General features: G+C 39.2%; 1 protein-coding gene across 1 annotated transcript; it reads right to left on the bottom strand.

The window, feature by feature from the left end:
- Positions 1–4633: 4633 nt before the first annotated feature.
- cpn1 (carboxypeptidase N, polypeptide 1) lies at positions 4634–20038 on the bottom strand. Its single transcript, XM_067575909.1, has 9 exons — positions 19581–20038; positions 17279–17475; positions 15392–15547; positions 11094–11270; positions 10841–10952; positions 6708–6847; positions 5882–5981; positions 5340–5458; positions 4634–5091 (listed from the first exon to the last, which is right to left on the bottom strand). Exons 1-9 carry the CDS (start codon positions 19813–19815, stop codon positions 4981–4983), a joined length of 1347 nt encoding a protein of 448 aa, XP_067432010.1. The 5' UTR covers positions 19816–20038; the 3' UTR covers positions 4634–4980.
- Positions 20039–22774: the final 2736 nt, after the last annotated feature.

The raw sequence follows: 22774 nt of genomic DNA, 5'->3' as shown, positions 1-22774 counted from the left end.
TATATAATAAAGTCTTGCTTGCAGGAGTTCAGCTTGGGTTTATCACGATTATAATGTGATACAGTTAAATCTATAACATATCTCATGTCAGTGGATGGCTTTTTCTGTAAATTACAGCCTCGTGGTAATACAGTATTACTGGGAAAGGACAGGCTGTCCACACACTGAAATTTGCAAGCAATTATTGCAACGTTTCGACCTGCAAGGTCTTCATCAGGCAAACATTCATGTGAATAAGAAACAAGCTATATATATATATATATATATATATATATATATATATATATATATATATATATATATATGTATGTATATTTACAGAACAAAACATATACATATACAAAAAATGATAGCTCCACCTACAATTAGGAGGTCACATGATCATATTGATTGTATCATGTCTGCCTGATGAAGACCTTGCAGGTCGAAACATTGCAATAAATACTTAGGAGCTTGCAAAGTTCAGTGTGTAGAGAACCTGTTCTTTTCCTTGTTGCTGTTTTTGGTCCTGCACCTCTAACTATCCACCTTTTTTTTGCATTGCATATTGTATTATTTACACTAACATTACAAACTTTTCTCTTCAACAATCAAATTAACTCTAAGCTCGAATTTTTCTCCAATAAAGCTCCAAATATATGTTCTCAATCAATAAACTAATCAACCAAACAATCGATCAGTATCAAAGTTGACTGAATCAACAAAGCGAGACTGGAGAGTTGAGTTCAAAGATACATACGAGATAGATAATATAGATTTTATAACCAGGAATTGGAGTCTGTTATAAACTCCAGGATGTACCACACCTATTGCATGCTGGGATGGACTCCAGGCCCCTGTGACTCTGCATGGAGTTGACGGTAATAGATAACGGATGGATGGATTTTATAATATGTACTGCAGAATATAAAATGTGTTTACAAAATATTGCATATAGCAATTTGGGCTAATTTCAGTAAAGTATATAAAAATAGGTTATATAACATCTTTAGTGTTAAGCAACATATTTGTATTGTTGCAGGAAACTGACAGTATATTAACACGTATTGTAAAGCATACAGGCAGTTCCAGCTTACATTCATTTTCAATGTATTATAATACGTAATACTGTGTTACAGTCCCTCTCTGCCTGCAGTGTTTATTATCCTCTCTTTCAGCAATCTGTAGTCAGTGAAGGTTGTAAACTTATTATTGATCTTAGCTCAAAGTTTTATGTTTCTACTTCCAAATGTTTTATGTGTTTTGTTATTTTTACAGTTTTTATCTTAGTTTATTGTATTCAGGTGTTTTATTCTGTTTTATTCTCTATACCTTTAACTGCTGGATTTCATTTAATTGTGATGTTGAATTGTCTTTAGTTTTTTCCTATGTAAAGCACTTTGTGATGCTGTTTTAAAGGTGCTATATAATAATATACTGTATATAATTAAAGTTTATGATTGTTATTATTATTATTATATGGCGGCACCAGTTAGGCCTCAACTAGGCTTATATAATATATAAAACAATCCTCCCAGTGATGCAGATGCCCCTCATATCCTGTGCTTATCCTTTAGTTAATAGTTATGTGTGTTTTTTTCAAATAAAAACATATTTATTGGCACTTGGCTTGTCTCTCATCCTTGTCATACACTTTTATCCAGTTTGTGTCAACCACTATACTTTTCAATATATGTCATTATATGTTTGCTCTAAGTTCTGGTAAGCCCTGGTCCACCATTGCAGTGTAATTTCTAAGAATGTCGTAGAATTTCTAAGCAAACTCTGAGTCAATGAATGTGGGCAAGGTAGTGTAGGTGATGCCTGGCACTGTAAGGACCACTGGTGGGCTTCATTGACGCCACATTTGGCCAACTACGTGTACACAAATGCGAGTGCAAGCCCTCACACACCCATACTACCACTGCGAATGCTCCAGATCAGTGACACTGTATAAAATGCTGGCTTTGTCTTCTCTCACAGTGGCCACTTTCATTCAAGAGGAGTATGTGGGTCTATTGTTGTCTTTCAATATTTGCTGCCGGTTGATCATCACTTTATGCTCTGTGGACAGAGAATACATTGGCCCTCGTACAATCATCCTATTGTGTCTCCGCTGAGACACATCAGCTGTGGCAAAGTGTTTGAGTAGGCAAAAAATAAATGAAAATGACTGTACTCAGTAACTGTAGTTACCAGACTAATTGTGAACTGATGTAAGTGAATGAATATTATGACTCAGTAGTAACATGACAGTGGGTTTTATACTGTGTGACTGATGCCAAATTGCTTATAGGTCATATTTGTTTATTGTTGAGTTCTCATCAGAAGAATCCACCTCGGCTTCTCTTTACAAATTTTTTCTTTGACATGATCACTTCATCTTCCTTAAAATGTTGCCAATAGTTCAGTTTTATTTACTGTTGGTCATTTGAAATGTGGATGATCTGTCACCTCCTATCACATCATAAACCTAGTGTATTCATAATAAGCTAATGGTTGAAGCTACAACTATAAGATGTGAATAACGGGTGAGGACACATCATTTGTAAATTATACGCAAAAAAATGTATAAATTCAAGGGTACAGCAATGAAATACCATTCTAAGTATTAGATGTATTACTATTTTCACTTGTACTAGTAGCACAGAGGTTGTATATGGCCTTTTAGTGGCAGTAAATAGTCTGATGTAAACTGTTTGGGCTCAGTTGTTATTTGTGTTTGGCTCCATGTTTGTCGTCAGGGAAAGCTCTTTGTCACAGAGTGCCCGGTGAAGTGTGCTTTTCCTCTTTCCTGTTCGTCAGAGAGGAGACATTGTTACATTTGGAAGTGTTTGTGAATGGCGCCGGAAAAACAAGTGTTGAGATCTTTTATTAAGTCATACTGAACAGAGTCTAGTTTTTAGTAAAGGGTCCCTTGTTTTTGTTTTGGAGGATCATCTTCTGCTCAAATAACTGTGAAATTATGGAGCCTAATGAATTTCCAGTGCAGCAAAACATCATCACTAATTAAACAATTTTATGCAACTTTTCAGCCACCTGTTTTGAAATTAAATCAAATTTAAGCCTTAATATTATTTGCGTAGAACATGAAGCAGAGGAAGCATATTATCAGGATACTGAACACTAAACACACTGTTTTTAATGTGCTACATTCTCACTTTGTTGAATATTAACACTTACTGATAAATGTTTACTGTTACTATGGGGACACATTTATAATACTGGTGAGGAGCTGTTGGTATCTGTTCAGCAGATAAACATGAGCATTCATGTTATTGTACGTCAGTCTAACAGACGTCATCCTGTCCTTTGCTGCCACCTCCAGGAAGATGAGACTCAGTCATTGATATGAACTTGTAAGAAGTTGTGATGAAGCACCAGATAACAATGTGGTGGCGTAGTGTTCACAGATCCTTGGATCATTAGCCCAGTACGTAGAAGAGTGAAAACACGATACCGTCAGTTTGTCATTTGACGGTAGTGATGATGCATCATGTAATGCCAACTCTGTGAATAAGAACTCATTGCTGACGGATACGTGACACATCCCATAAAATAAATTCTCCTTTGTTGCAATATTGTACGAGCACTTTTGTTGGAATTGGTGCCAGCAGAGACAGTTTATGAGGTTGAAAGGCATATCACCATATTACCATTCAGCTTGTACTATTGTGGTACATCAGGCAAGGAAAACAGACCTTTCCCTACTTTAAGAAGTCCCTATTTGAATTTTTAGTTCAAGAAGTGTAATATAAATCTACAAATATCCAAACTTGGTCTCTATGTGCTTTCTGGCAGAATGAAATATTATAATATAGTATGATAATTTTATAATGGTCATTGTGGAGGTGTCCAGAAATGCACTGGTGAGATGCCTAAAACAAAATCACGAATCATCTCCTCAGTGAAAAGCCAAAATTATATAATTTTAGGAGCAAATGTTTGCTTGGTTTGGCAGAATCAAAACTGTGTCTTTCTTCTTCTACTACTTTTTTTATATATATATATATGTGCAATTCTCTCTACTTTTCAGAATATAGGGCAGCCAGTGACATCTACTGCAGGTTTGTAGAACACAGCCTGAAACATCAGCAGATAACAGGCAGCAAATTATTTCCAGTGAGCCTTGAACTATTTACATGCAGCTTTCCAGCTTTTAAATATAGCGGGAAAGATGTCAATCTTAGATGTGTTTGAAATAATATTAATTCAAATATTCTCAAGCCATTAACTACAATTATATTATGTCTTCACATAAAATACACCTCTTAAACATCAAAGTAGTTTGAAACTCTGTATTGCATCTGATAAAAATACTACTAGCATTTATAGCTGTATCAAAGCATTTTATAAAACATTAACTATAACTGAATCAGCTGCCCAGCATTCAGGAGCTAGATCAGCTTTACATGGTGCTATTTACAGTATTGATGTTATCTTCATCTTCATCTTGTTTATAGATTTATTTTTATGTCTCCTGGTGCTATTTTCATGCTTCATGGACTCCTACTGCATGTGTGTGTGTGTGTGTGTTTTGGGCTGAACTGAAATAATGTAAAATAAAGATTATTTTGACATTATTGTTATCATTACGCAAGCAAAAAATGCCATTACTCTGTCAAGAACAATAAAAAAGGCAAGATACGGTAAATTTGGACAGCAAAAACATTACTTTATTTTCACTTTCAATTTTCATCAAATTATTGTTATCAAAATCAAAAAAGTCCTTTACAAATACAGGATCGTTGTGTTCATACAAATCAACATGTTACATAAATACACAAACAATTCCTTAATAAAGACACACAATTTATATTTATCAACAACAAGCACAGAACTTTGAAATACATAATCATAGGACTACAAAGGTAAAATTACATACATAAATGGTATTATGTTCATTTATCATTTTCATAATTTGTATGTGTGTGTATGTGTGTATGTGTTTTTTGTGGGGGTTTTCAGTGTATGTGTGTTATCTAAACTATTGTCTAAGTCTCATCTAGGGCCGAGTTTTAAAGGGGCCTTGGGAGACGAGAGGTTCTTCTTGCTGTTGTGGGGCTTCACTTTCGGGTTTTGTTTTGGCGCCGTTTTCAAGTAAAAATGAAGCTGTCAGGGAAGAGATGAAGAACAAGGTGTGAGTGATCAAGTCCACAAATACGTACAGACACAAAAATGAATCACAAAATTTAAAATATCTTTAAACCAAAGCCTTGTCTGGGATTTTAGAAAAGCATGTTTGGACAACCTACTACCTGCTTGCCTCTAAAAAAGTAAACTGGTGTCTAAAATTGTGAGTCAGCTGAATTAACTGATAGATTTCTTAACTTATGCAATCAGGTATGACTCATACGCACCTGTATGGCCTCGGCTGGTCCCACTGTGACCGTACTGGTGGAGGGGACGTAACCTGGGGCAGAGACTGTCACAGTGTAGGTACCTGGTAACAGGAGTCTGAAATAGTCGCCGTCCACTCCTGGAGCAGCAAACATGTGGAAAGAACAGTCATTTTCACATAGTGCCTGCAATTTGAATGGTTTGTTTTCACAGTGTATTTTCATCTTTGACCACTAGAGGGCAGCTTATTCCACTCAAATCTAAGGATTGACCACATTTAGTATCACTTTGGTAAGTAAAATTCAGGTGCAGCTCCTGAAAATAGACTTCTCTCCTACAATCACTGCCTATTTTGACTCTAGAAGTCACTTCTTAATGTGATTAAGATTATTATAACAAGGTCACTCATACACTGCTGGCCAAGGCATTAGCAGATATCTTACCACAAATCTAACACATACTTCTTTAACGCTGGAGTTAAGGAGTGAAAAAAATCCCTAATAAAAATGGAATAACAACATCTGTAGAACAATGAACTGACACCCCTCCAACCCCTTCTCACCGGTGGTCACATCATGGTGGATGCCAGCCACTGAGATCTCAGCGTTCTTGATAACATTGTTGTTTTCATCGTACACCATGCCTTTTATCCCATGATGCACCTGAAAAAAAGAGAAACCTTATTGACTATACACATTACTTTTAAGTATTCATGTTTTTTGTTCTCTATTTTACCAGTTTCTCACTGTAATTTAATTTATAGATGATGGTATTAAGTAATGAGTTGGTTTGTGCCACCTAAAATACGGTGTACAACGTGCTAATATAGGAAGGTTAGGTAGGTGTGATCACATAAAGTTTTGTGTTTGAATGCTACAGTGGAATCCTGCATTGATTGCAATCTGCATCAGGTCACAATCTACTGTACATTTCTGAGGAAATTTTCCAAAAGCTTAAACCTTACAGTATCAACATTCCTCAGTTCTGTGATCTGCAACAGACATATTGTATAACAAGACCAGAACAGTATCTGTAGATCCTTTCAGTTTGCTCCGTCTAATCAGTTCTGCGGAAAAGAGTAGGCATTTCTGAGCTCTCCCTTGTGGCTTAAGAAACACTATTAGCGGCAATGCATCACTGCAGTTTATCGCAGCGCTCTGACAAGTTGGATAAAGGGCATTTTGTCTTCAAACCAAGAACCCTTTTCATGCTTGACTGAAAGTAAAAGTCAGTTTACTTGTATTACACTGAATTTCATGCGGCTCATTTTGAGTCATTTCATCCAGGGAATCCTAGCCAATATTTACAGGAAGCTGAGGAATTGGACTCTTGACTTTTGGTAGTATATGTGGGTGTGTGTTTGTGTGTATTTGTGTGTTTGTTCTGACCTGCTCCAGGTATGAAACCAGTGCTTCTCGGTTGCCCAGCCATTCTCTGGGCAGTGCCGACGCTGGGGGGAACTTATCGCAGCTCAGCTCCAGGGTGATCTCAAAACAGTTGGTGTAGAGGTAGTTGAAGTCCTGCATGCCTGAAACAGACATTAAAGATGGATATAAAGTGTAATCATGAGAGTCTTTACTGTAGATTTCAAGAGAGGTCTTTGGATTTACAATACACCCAACATCAGACAATCAGGCTTTCTTTATATTGGTTATGTAGTTTGAAATTGAACCATACAGCACTAGTTTTCATCAAGCCTAATACATATGAGGCCAGGATTGGGAGGGAAAGTTCAAATGTAACCTCATAAACCATGACATAACACTTGGAGCAAATGGAGTTGTTAAAACAAACATAACGTACTCCTTCTAAATGTGACCGTGGGCGTTTTCATCCATTTCAAAAGCTTCAACCCAAAAAGCTCAACAGATTCACATTCCAAAGAAGAATCCAGACCAGCCCAGATCAGGACTTACACATCAAAGAAAAGGGTATACTTATTATTGCAGTCGAGGATTTACTGAACTGAAATTGAATAAATGCCCAGACAATTTAATGAACTTGGTGTACTGTAGCTTCCAAGCATCCTATGGCAAAATATTACAGAAAGTATTCATCAAATCTTACAATGAAGCACAAGTTTCCCAACCCTTAAACCAAACCAGGGAGGACTTAACTGCCAGTGCTGAAGTTCCTGTAACTGGTAACGGCCTCTATTTGGCCAAAGCCAGTAAATAATATTATATTAAACCCTAATAACAGCCCCACTAAGCATTCTGACGCACGCAAATGCAAAAATAAACCTCAAATATTCACCGTTTTTATGTTCTACGTGCAACTGAAAGACAGTAAATCTGACATGGTCAGCTACTGATGAGACATTTAATGTATTTCCACATGACAAACTTGGATGCAAAACTGAATACGGTGCAATATTTAAATCGGGGAAATTTCTCCAGCATAGCAACATTGGCTTTAAACACTTATTGTCACATACTGTCACAGAAGTAAAATTAAGTTATCAAAAAATGACACATGTCCAAGAGATATGACAGCATGTGTTCATGAGTTTATTTTTGTGCTTATGTGGCACCACTATCAGTACAATGACAGATGTTTCCCTTTCTCTAGTCTTAGAACTACAGTAGCCTACAGTCAAACAATATGGAGGAGATGGAGGCATGTTAAAATAGGCTTCATATTGTGAACTGGAATTTGATCGAAACTGGTTGTGACAGTTACTATGGCTGAAGCGCATCCAATGTCCACGCAGATTGTCAAAGGCTGTTGCAGATTAAGGTCCATCTCCAGTCAAGAGTATGTTTTTTTTGTTTTAGCTTCACTGCACACAATGATGTATGTGCAGAGTTTGACACTCAAAGACGGTTTTCACATTCAGCTGCTGAAGGGGAAAGGTTTCTCTGCGCTCACCGAAAATCCGACTTTAAGGCTTGTACCTACGAGCATGATTTGTGACATCGTGGCTAGTTTGGAGTCAATCATGGTCCAGTATACAATTTATAAAAGTGTGATGTGGAAACATGAAGCCTGCAGCGCACACACACTGAGAACAGACTTTTCAGTGAGGTAGGAGACATCTTGTATCCAGAAGTTCAACTTTTGAAATGAAGAATATTTGTTTATTCATAGATTCTGGATTTTTTCAATAAGGGAGAAAGAGGAGATGTCAAGGTTTTAACAAGGTAATTTAACTTTTTTTGTGGATAAAGCAGAGGATTTTTATACGCCTTAAAACATGACTTGAGGGGATCTCTAATGAATTACCAGAGGAGCCGGTCCTTTGATTGAAACTTGAGTCAAGCTCTAACATTTAGAGTATTATGGTTGTTCTTGCCAGGTCAAGTCACCTATCTGAGGTAGACTTCTGACTGTGTGGTTAATTTGTAAACTTGAGCAGCTCAACAGAGCGGTCAGTGGAAGTGCAGCTGCCGGTGTGGAGGGGGGGGGGGTGGGTGAAAAGGTTAAAAGCAAGAGTAGAGGAGAGAGGCCTCAGAAAGAGTCAGGGAGTTCATGATGACACTGGGAAAAGGCATTTCATTCATGCTGAAGACTATGCCAGCGGCTGCCATCATTCATGCAGGTGGCCTTGACTTTCTTTGGAACAGGAATGATAATGGAAGCTCTCCAAAACATTTTTCATGTGGATGGGGAATGACCAAAGTGTTTTTTCATGTACAAGCAGTAGCAAGTCAGCATTGTGCTTTGCAGGGCTGAGAGAAAAACGTCAGCTTGCTCTTAACCACAAGTTTCTTGTTAATGTGATCTTAATCCTCCTTTTTACTGTGGTTGCTGCTAAATTCTGCCTCTTTATCTGGGGTGTATGACAATGCACAGCGTTGCACATTTCCCTTTCTTTCACTAAGTCAGTGCGTATATTGTGTGCTGGTGCATACTGTATTGTTATTCAGTACTTCTGCAGAGGTAATTAAGAGTTCTGGATAATGTACAGACGTGTGAGCACTAATTCCTAAAGGAGTATTTACATGCTATCTTTATGAAATGCAAATTCAAATCTAGAGATAGAACTCAGGGCAGAACGCGACCAAGAATTTTACATTAAAGGGGCTTTTTGTAATTTTCTGTCATTTATATAATGTTATAATGTTGGATATCTATGTTAAACATGGTCAAAGTTCCAAAACCTGAGGGGAACGTATGTAAAAATGTTGCCTTCAAGTCAAAAGCCAGGGCTTAAGCTTGCTTTGAACACTGTGTTTGCAAAGTTATCTCTACTTCCCCATCGAACTGACGTCAGATGGTTTGTTCATGCCCACAAACTGCCATAGCTACGGGCCGTTCACTCATTGTCCACACGCATATGTCATATTGGATTCTGGCTCAAACATCTACAGATCTAATAACCGACCGGGCCACATTGCAACGCATCTGGGCACACCAGACCGCTAAATGCTCTGGCTGGTGGGTGATGTGATGGGTGACATGCTGCGAGTTGGGCGGTGCTTGATTTTGCCTCTTCCATTTTCTAAATGATTATTATTATTTCTAAATTTTTTCTCATATTACAGCTAAACAGTACATTAAAATATGTTTCTAAAAACATCTGAGGTGAGAAATAGGAAATGCAGTAATAGAATACTGAGTCATATTTGATCAGCACTGCCTAGTTTGACAGTTTGACCTGAGTTTTGTAAGCTAGGTGCATTGCGCAGAATGGACTCATTTGCATAAAGTTGAGGTTGAGTCGTGTTTATGCATATACAGATACAGGGAATGGTCAGTCAACATATCAATCTGTCAACAGTCTGATACGTCCGCGGAGTATCCATCATGCACTGTGCAGCTGCATCTCTGGCTCACCATAGAAAATGAATAGAATCCGTCGACTTGACATACGTCATCGCATCCAGTCTGCGCGCTCCTTTATAAGAGCTGGGTACCAGACCAAAAATGGTGCCTATTCAGTCCAATAAGAATTGCTCGCCTGGCGCATAGACCAAAAAAAGCTTCTGGGTTTACTTCATGGGTATGCAGTCCACTGAATATGCGCAGTACTGTTCGCAGTAGCCCCACCTGCGAGTTCCCACTCGGCCCCAAAATTCAGGAGGAACTAAAACAGCCTATTTCAGACAGAGACTGAACTGAGGGGCTGCATTCAAAGTAAGATAAAAGATATTCCAGTAGAGAGAACATAAATATAGACCTGAACATGTGTATGATACATCTTTTTTAAAATAGATTTGATTTTGTACAAGATTAGATTATTTTGGAGGTATTATATGATCACAGTAACTAATTTTATTAAACCATAATAACCTAACCAAACTCACGAAAGCTATTCTTATCCTTTCACAAGTAGCAATTTACAGATACTTCGTTAAAGCAGCGAACAGTTACCCCAAATCCCTAAAATTCCTCACCAGTTATAATTTGAAAATAAATTTGAGGACTTTGGATCATTGTTGGGCACTATAACAACATTTGGGAGTGCATCTTCAAGGACACAAGTGATGTTTTGTGCTTTTTACAATACCGGTGGAGTTTATAGTGTTTTTGTGTATAATTTATTCATTGCTTTCTCAGGAGCAGAGGTTTTGCTTACCTTTGGACAGAGAGTACCAGCTGGCCCCGTTGGTGATCCCTTCATCAAAGAAGTCCCCACAGTTCCAACCCTTGTGCATCCAGCTGTGAGCATATGAGTAGGTCCTCGCCAACTGACATCACACACACAAATGCAAATGTTGTGGATCAAGTGCCCAATCATCCGCAACATGTTTTCAGACACACATTAGACAGTGATGAAATCAGATGAGTGTAACATTACCATCGGGAAAGAATTTAAATCTGCTACACACATTTCTGAAAACTTTGTCATCCGGAGTGGCTGCATAGGTGGTCCTCCCTCGAATGCGGGGGTCTCTCGACTTGTCGAATGGGTAATTGGCCACTACAGCTCCTCCATGGAGGTTGGCAGACAGGATAAAATTGTAGTTTTGCATCCACTTTATGACGGCCAAAGTCTCCGGCTCAACCTGTGGAAGATATTTACATATTGAAGTATTACTCATTGCCTACATATCGCCCCTTTCTTTTCCCAAACAACATCAGTGGACTGAAAACATCTGGTTTTCTTTTCAACCAGAACCACTGGCTTCTCTGCTTGGCTGGTTATCTGGACAAATACTAGTACTCTCTGCCATGCAATATGCAAGTATTTGCACCGTGACCATTTTTCATAACTCCTTTTCAATTTTAAGTAACCAGGTTAATCTTTAGGCAACCATGGTTAATTCTTCAGGATATCATCTGCCTTTCTGTCTTTTCTCCTCTTCCTTCACAGCTGCATTATATCTCATTTCATAAAGAGTCTTATTCTTGATGAATCAGGCATGATAGAATTTGTTTAAAGCCTCCTCTTCCGAGTCTGAAATTCAGGGAGAAAGATGAGTTTACAAGATGATGCAGGCTTTTAGCAAAGGCCGCCAAGATGGTAACACAACAGCTACTTCTTCAGCATACCTACAAGGTGCAACCTTTAGTAAAATAGTGATCTATAGTCCCAATGCTATTTAACATAAGGCTGCTGACATTTACATGTAGTTAATTTCTGCATGTAATTCTGCTGCACACCTTCCATCCACAAAACCTAACCCGATCTCTCATGCATCACTACAGATATCTTAACCCTTTAAATTCCAATGAATGCTGCCATTTATTTTCTCTGTCAGTGCTAAGTATGCTTACACACTCCTAGCCGTATATCAAGCATGGAGACAAGAGGTAATACCTCTCCTTGAATAAGGTATGTAGGACAATAAACACAGTCTGGCTGTGTTACATGTGTGAGAATAATCAGGCTGTTCACAGCCTACTAGCCTTGAACGTAACACTTGTAGCCGAGAAGTCCGAATTCTACTGGCAGGTATTTATTATCTGTGGATCTTTATATACACCCATGCATGCTTTGAAGTTGGAGCTGTCATCATGGTGTAGGGTTACATATGAAGGACACACACATACTCACACAAATAATCATATCTTAGTGTTACAAACCTCATCTGCACAGACAGAGAATATCAAACCATCTTAAATACAAATAAATGTAAATTCCACTGGATTACACGATGGTTCACTGACAGACAATACAAGGTTAGTTTTCACATTGTAGGAGGGATGTTCTCTGCAGGCCAAACAATTGTCAGCAGATACTCTTGCAAAAGCACAGGCCGGACTCATGGTGTGAGGTGGGCTCTTTTTCAGAGGCTAAGTAAATACAGTATTTCTAAGAACAGACCCTGCTGACAGTCTACGGGTGGTGAAAAACTTTTTAAAAAATGGATTCCTGAGTGAAGTTAACCATGAATACTACATCTATACTTTGAGCGAATGAAGCCAGAACAAATGCTGTTCCTGTTTTCCAGTTGGTTACAAGATTTGAGAATTAAAACTATACTTTGTCATACAGGGCTCAAAATAGAAGGTACCAAGAAAGCATCAAGATGTGTTTGTCAGTTTTTGCAGCTAGCTTAGAGGAATAGTTTGACATTTTAGGAAATATACTTATTCATGCAAAGAGTCAGGCAGATTAAGTGTAAGTATTATTTAGTGGACAAATTAGTTAACGACAGATGAGAGTGGTGTCAATCTTCTCATTTAACTCAGCTAAAAAGCAAATAAACGCATTTCCCAAAAGTCAAACTATTCCTTTAAGATGAAAACAACAGGACTGTTAAGGTTAGCCTCCCTAACCTGTCACCCAGAAACATATATTTTTTCATTTCTGTCCTGTCTTACTTGGCCATGGAGCAAAAAGACTTAAGATTTTTCAAATTACACTCTATCTTCTGTATGAAAAATCATCATTTGGCTAATTAAACGGTGCTAATATAGCATGGCTGAGCCTGCTTGTGAGCACAGGGGGCTTGAGGCTTCATGAGTGAGAGGAACATCATCTGAGAGGATGTTATCCTGACCAGCATGAAAGAAGTGTCTATAACAGTGGCACAGTTACTCTTTTGTGTTTCCCCTTCAGGAGGCAGTCATGTGGGTAGGCAGCCAGCCCGCAACTGGGAGGACCAGTGTTTTCTCAATGCATTTTCAGTCAAGGAACTAAAAATTAGCAATCAACAGCTGTCCTCTGCTCGGAAACAAAACCAATTTATAAATATGTGATAAAGTAACAAATAATGCTGTAAGATGAATACCTATGTAGTGTCTTGCCAATACTGCAGGGTCAGAATGTACCTGTGAATGTTATACATTGCATCACACTATACTTTTAGAGTGTATTCTGTCATTAATTTTAATTCATGATGTACATCAATATTATAATGACAGATATAATCTAAAGGAAGAGTTACAACATTTCAATTACATTGTTCATTTTCAACATTATTATTGGATCGTCACCTCAAATAAATGTCATCATAATGTCATAATGTGATGCGTATTCAATATTTTTATATATATATATTTGATTTTTGTAAAATAAGAGAAATATTTTATTCCATTTTGAGAACTGTTGCATTATTCTGAAGCTCTAATGCTATCAGTTACAAGCAGAAGGGGCCAAAGGTTAGACCAATTTAGCTAAAAACTTAAAGGAAATGAAGTAGCTCTGCAGCAGCCTTTCACTCCCCTTAGTAGCCCCTTTCAGTGTTAAAGATGTGAGCAAAAACCCCCAAGGATCTGACCTTAAAACTTAAATAGCACTTTTCAGCATTAGTTTGACAGAACACTCTTATCCTTCTCTTTCTTCTTTGTTCATTTTACACCACAGTGATCGAAAATAATAAGTGCACAGTGAAATACAGAGAAGGCCATTCAGTCTTCCAGAATGAAACTATTTCTCTCCTGCAGCCAATCTGAACTATATAACCTGTAATATGAAACCATTGATGTAATAGATCAGCTGCCAAAATGATTTTTTCCATTGAATGATGAAGTTTATCTTCCCAGCTTTGTTCACAGTGCAGGGCAAGTTTCTGTTTCATTTCATTTTTAATGGGCAGGACATGCAGTTGCATGTCCAGTACCTGACTGTGCAGAGAGCTTCATGTGTTTTTGCCAAGTTCAAAATATTTCATGGAGCTCTGTGCTTGATAGATGGGATTTCAATAGTATTTTTTTATTTTAGTTTTTGGTTATCATTTGAAGAAAGCTTTTGAAACACAGAAACTTGACTATGAATGAAGTTTGTATGGCATGAGTTGGGCAGTATCTCAAAGTAGCAGGTAACAGTTTTAGACTCTGAGACCGCAGAGTAGGCCAGTTCAAATTCTCATGGCAGCGGCAAAAATATAAAAATATTTAGCTGTAGCTAAAAATTGTCACATACTGTACAGTCTTTTATCAAGTGTTATGAAATGCAAGAGTCCAAGAAGTCCAAGAATGAGAGAGCAATGGCTGCCTCAGAGGCTCCCATTTTATTCTATTTTCATCTTCTGGCATCCTTTTAAATTTCCAAAGTTAATTGTGAGCTTGGAAACAGCAAACAGATATCAAGATATTCAAATTCAACTTTACAACTACATTTTTAGCGATGTTTTTGTTCGGCTTTGTAATCCCAGTTGGAAAGAGCGAGGCCCGCCTATTTCAGATTGCAAATACAAAGGAAAGAGGCCTCTTTCTGACCCAGAGGAGGAAAAGTACAGTTTATATGAGGAGATATAGGTTTAAGAGCAAGATAAGCAAACACACGTCAACACAGTCAGACTGTGTGAACCCTAAACACAGCACAGGCAAACGTATACACCAAGAACCAGGCTTTAAATCATCCTACCATGTGATTCACTGGGTCTAATTCATGTTTAAATTTGTGGACAGTTTCTCTTTTATTTAGAAAAAGCTCAACTGGCAGTGGAACCTGATCCAGCGCAAATCTCACAAATTCGAATATGTCAACAGAGTTAAAGCCAAGATAACTCTGCTATGCTACAGTTGCTCATTATTCTAGTCCATATTCAAACATTGTACACACACTCACACCAGCATGAGAAACGCACTCATCCATCTTCCTTTCTCATCCACACATGCTCTGACCCCCACATATCTGCACGTACACATTTCCTTTGGAGACTTGACAGATAGATACAGTAAATGGGGTCTTGTGTGTGTCGGCGTGTGTCCTGTGTGTTTATCCAGTAGCACTGACCTGTTGCTCCCAGTTGTCCGGCAGCGGCAGGTGGTGGTTTCGTCCGTTGGTCTTTTCGTAATAATACATGAGGGCATTCAGGTCTGGAAAGTTCCGGTTCAAGTCGATGTCTCTGGCGTTGCCCCGACCCACCAGGTAGCCGTTAAACTCTGGACCCTGTTGGTCCCCAGACAAAATATCAATATTCTGCTTTTGCCACTTGAGTGACTGAATTATCATGTTTTGGCATCTTGGGTTTTAATGTGTTTAAGATATGACTTCATATTGCTTGGAAGCAGGACAGGAAAACTGACTTGCATAGTGCACAAAGTGTACTGACAATGAATTATTTTCCAAAAGGCTCCTTTTTTGTCTGTAACATTTAACTCACAATGATTTACTTGTGTTCTTAGGAATCCAAACTCAAATCTTTCCCAATACGACTTTAAAGGACATTAAAGTTAAACCAAACAAGACAGAAAATTCCAAGGAACTCTGAGTCCTGAGTGCAATAATAAACCTCTAATATCACATGGCAGCCACAATATTAAAGCCTTTTTAGGGATGACAATGTCGGTCAGTCAGCCAGTCTACCACTTTGGTCCTAACTGAAATATTTTAACAACTATTGGAGGACTGCTAGGAAATTTTGTACAGATATTCCTGATCCCCAGAGGATGAATCCTACCAACACTGGTGACCCTAACCTTTCCGCTACTATGAAATTCACGTTTTTTTGTTTTTTACTGAAATGTCTCAACAGTTACTTGATGGATTGCTGTGAAAGTCGGCACAGATATCCATGGTACCCAGAGGATGAATCCTATGGACTCTGGTGATCCCCTGACTTTTCCTCCAGCACACCAATAGGTTCATATTCGTGGTTCCCCATAGGGATGAATTGCAGTCACTTTGGTGATCTATTAAGTGGTCAAAATTTCAATTTGTCCTGTACTTTGGTTTATGGCCAACTACTTGCAAAACTAATGACATTCTATCAGCCTCATCTGTACTTTGTGCTTAGTGCTAATTAGCAAATGTTAGGATTTTTCTTTCTTGTTTGATTTGTTGTGGCTCCAAATGTCATCTTTTATCATTGAGCGTCACTTAAATTACTTTTCATTTACTGACTATGACGCAAAGATGCAGTCTAAAGACTTCCTGACCTGCTGTAAGACAACAAGACATTTGTGTTGTTTTTCCACAAATGCTCAGCCAGTAACCAAAATCAACACCATGCCATCTAGGATGCTGGGAAATGAAGCAACCTTCACATTGTTGTCCAGATGCTGCTGCACCCAAACATCTGTTTACGCAACAAATTATAGTGCAGTGCCTGTGTGTCGTCTGAGTGGCATTGAGAGAGACCGTCATGGGCAATTGGACTCTTCAGGACATATAATTAGTCTCAAAGAGATCGCGCACACGTGTGTGTATTTGTGGTAAAGGGGGTTGCGTGTGTGTCTATTTCACGGCCCATGTAATTACCCCCAGTAGAAAGCAAGGGGCTCTCTCTGGAAGCTGATAGATGGGATTATTACAGACATTAGCAAAAAGTGGAGGATTCAAGTTAAAAAAACTTCCTGTTAGTGTTTAGTCGCTTGTCTTCAATTGACTTTCATTTTAAATCAAAACAGACACCTTCTGTTGAAATAAGATATGTTCAGTGTGTCTTGAGCTGTGATTTAACTTGCAGGTGTTTAGTGTTATTGAGGGACTTGAATATTTCGAACATTTCCACTGGCAAGAACACAATCAAGGGAAAATGGAAACTTTTTCTCCACAAGTGGCAAATGATTGCTGAAGAAAATCAGCCAACAATGGTCTTCCTTTGGGAGATTTTCCCTGGTTTTCTTTTTGGCACATGCAAGCCTAGGAGCTCACATGGCGTGTCAGGGTCTACATTACCTGTCTGGCAGCCACCTCGTAGCCATCGGGGTTCATGGAGGGCAGGATGTGGATGCGTGTGTCATGGATCAACCTCGTGATCCGCTGGTTTCCGGCTCGATACTCCTCGCACAGAAACTGGGAGAACTTAATGAGCAGCTCGCGGCCAAGCACCTCGTTGCCGTGCATGTTGCCCACGTACTTGAACTCCGGCTCCACTGGGAAGGAAGTGAAGAGGTGGAGGGGGAAGGCATGAGGTCAAGAAGCCAAATGGTGTTGCCAAGCGTGACATTTAAAATGACTGCTTGAGCATGCACACATGCATGAGCACACTCATACATTACAATGTAGACCCCAGACTTCACAAGTAGACTGTCTATTTTATGTTCAATGCTTATTTTGGATTCCTTTTCAGTTTTTGGATTTTTTTTTTATCCAGAGTCTTGGGTTTCTAAATGTTACAGAATTTACATAAATCACATTACCTGATTAAATTAATAACCAAACAAATAAAGGAGGTTCTTCGACTACACAACTGTCATGTTTTTACATTATTTCAACATGTTGATAAGAAGATTCTCGCGGTTCTGATGACGTTGAGTTGTGAGGAGTGATTCTGATTACAACTGATTGAATTATTTGGCAAAGGTAATCTGGCATTCCTGTGGATATCTGTCACTGATTGGGTGAGACACCTATCCAAACAGTCTCTCACTCTGTATAGGGTTCCCTCCTCCCAGGGGTCCCTTCATTAATCACTGCTGCAGCGCTGAGAGGACCAAGGACCCCCAAACACGTCAGCCACTGAGCTACTGAAGTTCTACTGGTGTAGAACTGAGGTTTAACTTTAGAAATGTTTAGTGCTCTCTTGTGTCCAGAACATAAGATTTTACACTATAATCATGGGTCATAACACTGCAGTGTAATTGTTTGTTCTGTTCTTCTGTCCAAGTAAAGAAGTAAGTGTAGTTTTTGGAGGGTTGTGGTATTGTGTGGGTGAGTAGATACGTCCAAATTTATGAACACCCTTCACTAATTGCTTCAGGCACCCAAATGGCAGCTTGAGCGCTGCAATTCACCTCCTTTTCTTTAACATGGGGCCAACTGGCCTTGGGTTCAGAAAACAGTGTTGGCTCTAGCATGCAGCTTTAAAAAAAACACACACACACACACATACACACACACAAACACACACACTCAGCAGCATGTGAAAGATGTGAACTTCCTATAGGGGGCAAGTGGGTTGACCCAGACAAGACCTCAGGTCACTCCCCTCCGTGAAGTGCACGGTTCCTGTTTTTCACCCTCGGTCACCTTGCAACAGAACAGGCGCACATCCTTCTATTCTACTGAAGGAAACCCCTGCGTGTGCAAACGCAGGAAAAAATGCAAGCTAAGCCCCAGCCAAAAACGCATTCCCTGCAGTTGCAGAGCTTTGTTTTTTTTTCTCAACTAGTTGCTGGAAAAATCTTGAAAATCAATGTGACTCTTCGGCTTGTTTCCAATGCAAACATTAGATATAATGAGGTTATGCTTTTCAATTTGCAACCGCTATGCTAAATAAATACCTGAAGAGCTGATTCTGCGGTTAAGAGTCGTAGGGGGGAGAGGGGGGGGGGGGGGGCGACAAGCAGAGTTTTTTCAAGAACGGGTTCAGGGTTAAACCTTTGTTGACTCAAAGTGAACTTTTATGTCATCTGCTCAGCTTTGAATAACAACCCACATTTTGTCAGAGGCTGGATGGCAAATATTTGAAATGAATCACAGATGTTCCCTCAATTCTTTCACTTTTCCCTTCTCTTTCTCTTTCACGTTGAGTTTTCCACATAGTCCATGATTTTTTACCAAAGAAACCATCTCAGGATAACCCCTCCTCCTCTTCTTCACTATTAAGCCTTGGAGTAACAGATTACCACAGAAATTCAACTTCAGGAATCAAACGATTGCATTTCATCTCTTTGGGAAAAAAAAAAAAACCCAAAGCCCCCACAAACTGCCTGTCTCCTGCCAGCTATGTTCTCACTCCCCACAGAAAGAAGTGAAAAACAAATGGGCAACCAATGACAGGGGCTGTGCATTTCAGATCCATAATCACTTAAAACCCCTTTTCTTTTCCATCCGAACACTGTATAATGTTTGTTCATCAGCTTCAGAAGTAGCGGCATTCAGTGTGTGAGCTTGCTGCCACATAAAGTCTTCACTGATTCTCAGATTACGGCAGGTTATTGGTGAATCATAATAAAATCCCTCTTAAAAACACTTTAAATCTTAATGCATGCCCATTCACACTGCACTGTCAAACAGAGAATCAGGTGTTACTCACATGCTTCATGGATGCCCGGGTTATCACTGAACTCCAGCACGTAGAGGTGGCGCCCCTCCACGCTGCGCCCGATGCTGTAAATACGCGTGATGTAGGGGCATTCACTATGCACTGCATACAGAGCTCTCACCATGTCCTCGAATCGGTGATGCTGGAACTCTGAGCCTGACGCCCGGAGCCCCATCAGCCCCAGCAGGAGAGCGGCGAGCCAAGGAAGAGTCCAACCCTGCTGCATGGTCCCTCAACCCAAGTTGTGCAGCACAGGAGGAGAGGAGAGGAGGCTGGAGAAGAGACTGCCCTGCAGCTATGCAACACACTCTGTCTCGCTCTCTGTACCCCTGCTGCTCTTTCAGATGTATATTTATCTCTTCACACACCAAACATACTCTCTGCTTGCTCTTTTCTTTCTCTCTTGTTCCCCTTCTGTCTCCTGCTCTCCCTCTCTGCCTCCTCCCACATACAGCCCTCACACTGAAGAGCAAGTTAGGACAGCCCCCCGCTCCTTCTTTGTCTCACTCTCCTCCTCCAACAGCTGCTTCTCTCACTCTTTCTTTCCCTTTGGGTCCTTGTCAAGTACATGCTACTTGCTTTATTGGCACTTAAAGAGCTTCTGCTTCAAGTAGATCACCCCACAGCCATCTCAGGTCTCTGCACACACAATCTGAATTTCATTTTGTCTCAGAGACATTCATTTTCTATCCCTTTCTTTGTCTCTAACTCTTGTTCTATACTCCCTTCCTGGGAAAGAGGGTTGTTTCCACGGCACTGCTCTCCCCAACCCCTGCAGCCCTCAATCATCCATTCATTAACTCTTAAGTCAACACACAGCCCCAGTGTGTGTGTGTGCGTGTGTGTGTGTGTGTGTGTGTGTGTGTGTGTGTGTGTGTGTACGTGCTAATGTGCCTGCACTACTCAGATGAATCAGTGTGAGAGCTCTTTCGCAACCTTTGGACTGGTTTGTTGTTCTGTTTCCCTGAAGCAGCATTCATACACACAGATACAAAAAAAGAAAATACCCACACATGCTCTTATAGCCCAGAGAAGAAAGACCGAACGCTTAAACTTTTAAAAGACACAGGTTGATGCCAAGACACATGCACGCCCCAAAAACACACACACACTGCAGAGTGTGCAGGAAGGGCTGTCAATCAAACCTGCTGGAGAAAAGAGGAGCTTTTTCCTCTCCGAAAGTTGTGCAACTGCTTGTGGAAGTTTCAAAAAAAGAGGGAAGGAAGGGGAAAGGCAAACGTGAAGCAAGAGAAAGAGTTGCAAAAGGAAAATTGAGCAACAGAGGGGGTCAAGAGAAAGAAGAAATGCTGAGATACTAAGAGAGGAAGAACAACTGTCAAGGATGGAGAGAAACAGACAGAAATTGTGATTAAGATGGAGACAAACTTGGCAACAGAATGACTGGAATCAGTGAAAGTTGGCTTCTCTGTTATTGATTTTCCTCAAAATGTAAAACTGAAACTGCGCCTCTCACACAAGTCATACGCCATCAGTGCCGAAGGATTGTGATGGCTTTGCCTCCGCTGGTTTCTTCTGCTTCATTGTTTACATCTGCTATGCCTCAAGCCTCCACTCCACACGCCATTCCTCTGCACATCTTACTGCTATGTCAACAACTCTCAACTTTAGCTTTCAGTTGCAAATAAATGATCTCAGCCAAAGGCAAGTAAAACACGATTGTATGAAGAAATCTAAATGTCCCTAAACACCCTTCAGCTATCTACAGACAATGGATCTTCACTGGAAACATCTCACAACAAAGTCCAGATTGACTCTTGAAGTCAAAACACCATGTATTAAGTCTGGGTCAAAGAATTTAACCTCGGATTTAACCTTGAGTGTGCTAAGAAGCTGGAGGTACAAGATGTGTAATCAAATGCATGAACTAGTGAACTTCTCTATTTTAATGAAAGCAAGAGAATTGTACAAGAATGCTTATATATTCAACTAAACTAAAGCTCAGTTACTTTTACGCCTGTTTCCTGCCATGTTCATAATGATCCATGCCAAGAAGACTGAAACTAAATGTGTGAAAAAAAATCTAAATGGAAAAAATGAAGTATTTATGTTATCCATACATAGAGATAATTAATTATGCATTTATTTGGAAGTATAAGAACACATTATCCAATTTGCTGGATTATGATAATGTGTTTTTTCCAAGTTATGTGTGATGAGTCATTTCTTAGAGTAAAAGTATTTAAGTGTAATTTGAATGGGAAGCGCTCTATAGACCACTTATTGTAAGGAAATGACATCTGGTGGTAATAACGTGGTACTACAACCACAGAAACATGAAGTAGCTGTTGTAGGTGTAATTAGTCTACTTGTAACAGTTTTTAATAGCCTAATTAATATAATAGCCACGTAGGTCAATTTTTTTTTTTTTTTTTTATAAACGTGAGCTTGTACAGTACATGAACAAAAAAGGTTTTACATTTGTCGAAGGGTTCAGCTTTGCATAAATCAAATATATATATATATATTCCTGCCCTGCAAAGGCGAAACGAAGAGGGGTAAAAAAAAAAAAAATAGACAACATTGCCAATTAAAGTAGCTCTAATTGTTAAATTATCAATAGGCTTAAGTCAAGTCAAGTCAGTTATATTTTTATAGCACCAAATTACAACAGAGTTTATCTCAGGGCACTTTTCACATAGTCTTGGTCTAGACCGTACTCTTTAATTTACAGACACCCAACATTCCTCCATGAGCGAGCACTTGTTGACAGCAGCCAGAAAAAAACTTCTCTTTAACGGGAAGAAACCTCGAGCAAAACCGCGGTCTAGGTGGGCGGTAATATGCCTTGAATGGAGAGCGAAAGAAGGAGTGGGACAACAACAATATCAACAACAACAATAAAATGTATAGAAAAATGTACGATGACTTGATTAGCCTACATTGGTTTGAGGTAATATTACTTCCAATTAAAAACCTATATTTTAAGGGAAACTGGTCTTAAGGCGTGTTTTGGTCAAGGAAATGAGAGAATTTTTGTCAGATTTTGTCTTTTAAATGAATATTTCATTACAAACAACAACTATGTATGTTTAATATGAAACTTTTGTAGCTGTTCTAAATATTTAAACATTTAAATAGGCAATTACTAAGACAAATCTCATTCATCAATTAATTAATTACTTTATGTGGCATTGTTATGTCATAGCAGTGATAAAATACATATA

Source organism: Thunnus thynnus, chromosome 20, assembly GCF_963924715.1.
Source record: "Thunnus thynnus chromosome 20, fThuThy2.1, whole genome shotgun sequence".
Classification (NCBI taxonomy): domain Eukaryota; kingdom Metazoa; phylum Chordata; class Actinopteri; order Scombriformes; family Scombridae; genus Thunnus; species Thunnus thynnus.
The sequence above is the reverse complement of the archived record's forward strand: the minus strand, read 5'-3'. Positions and strand labels throughout refer to the sequence as shown.

Excerpts from the sequence above, each read along its gene's own strand:
- cpn1 (XM_067575909.1), bottom strand. The coding sequence starts at position 19,815 with ATGCAGCAGGGTTGGACTCTTCCTTGGCTCGCCGCTCTCCTGCTGGGG. Across the intron at positions 10,953-11,093 it reads ATGACAAAGTTTTCAGAAAT|TTGGCGAGGACCTACTCATA; the intron begins GTGTGTAGCAGA and ends GTGTGATGTCAG. Across the intron at positions 6,848-10,840 it reads CTGGTACTCTCTGTCCAAAG|GCATGCAGGACTTCAACTAC; the intron begins GTAAGCAAAACC and ends TGTCTGTTTCAG.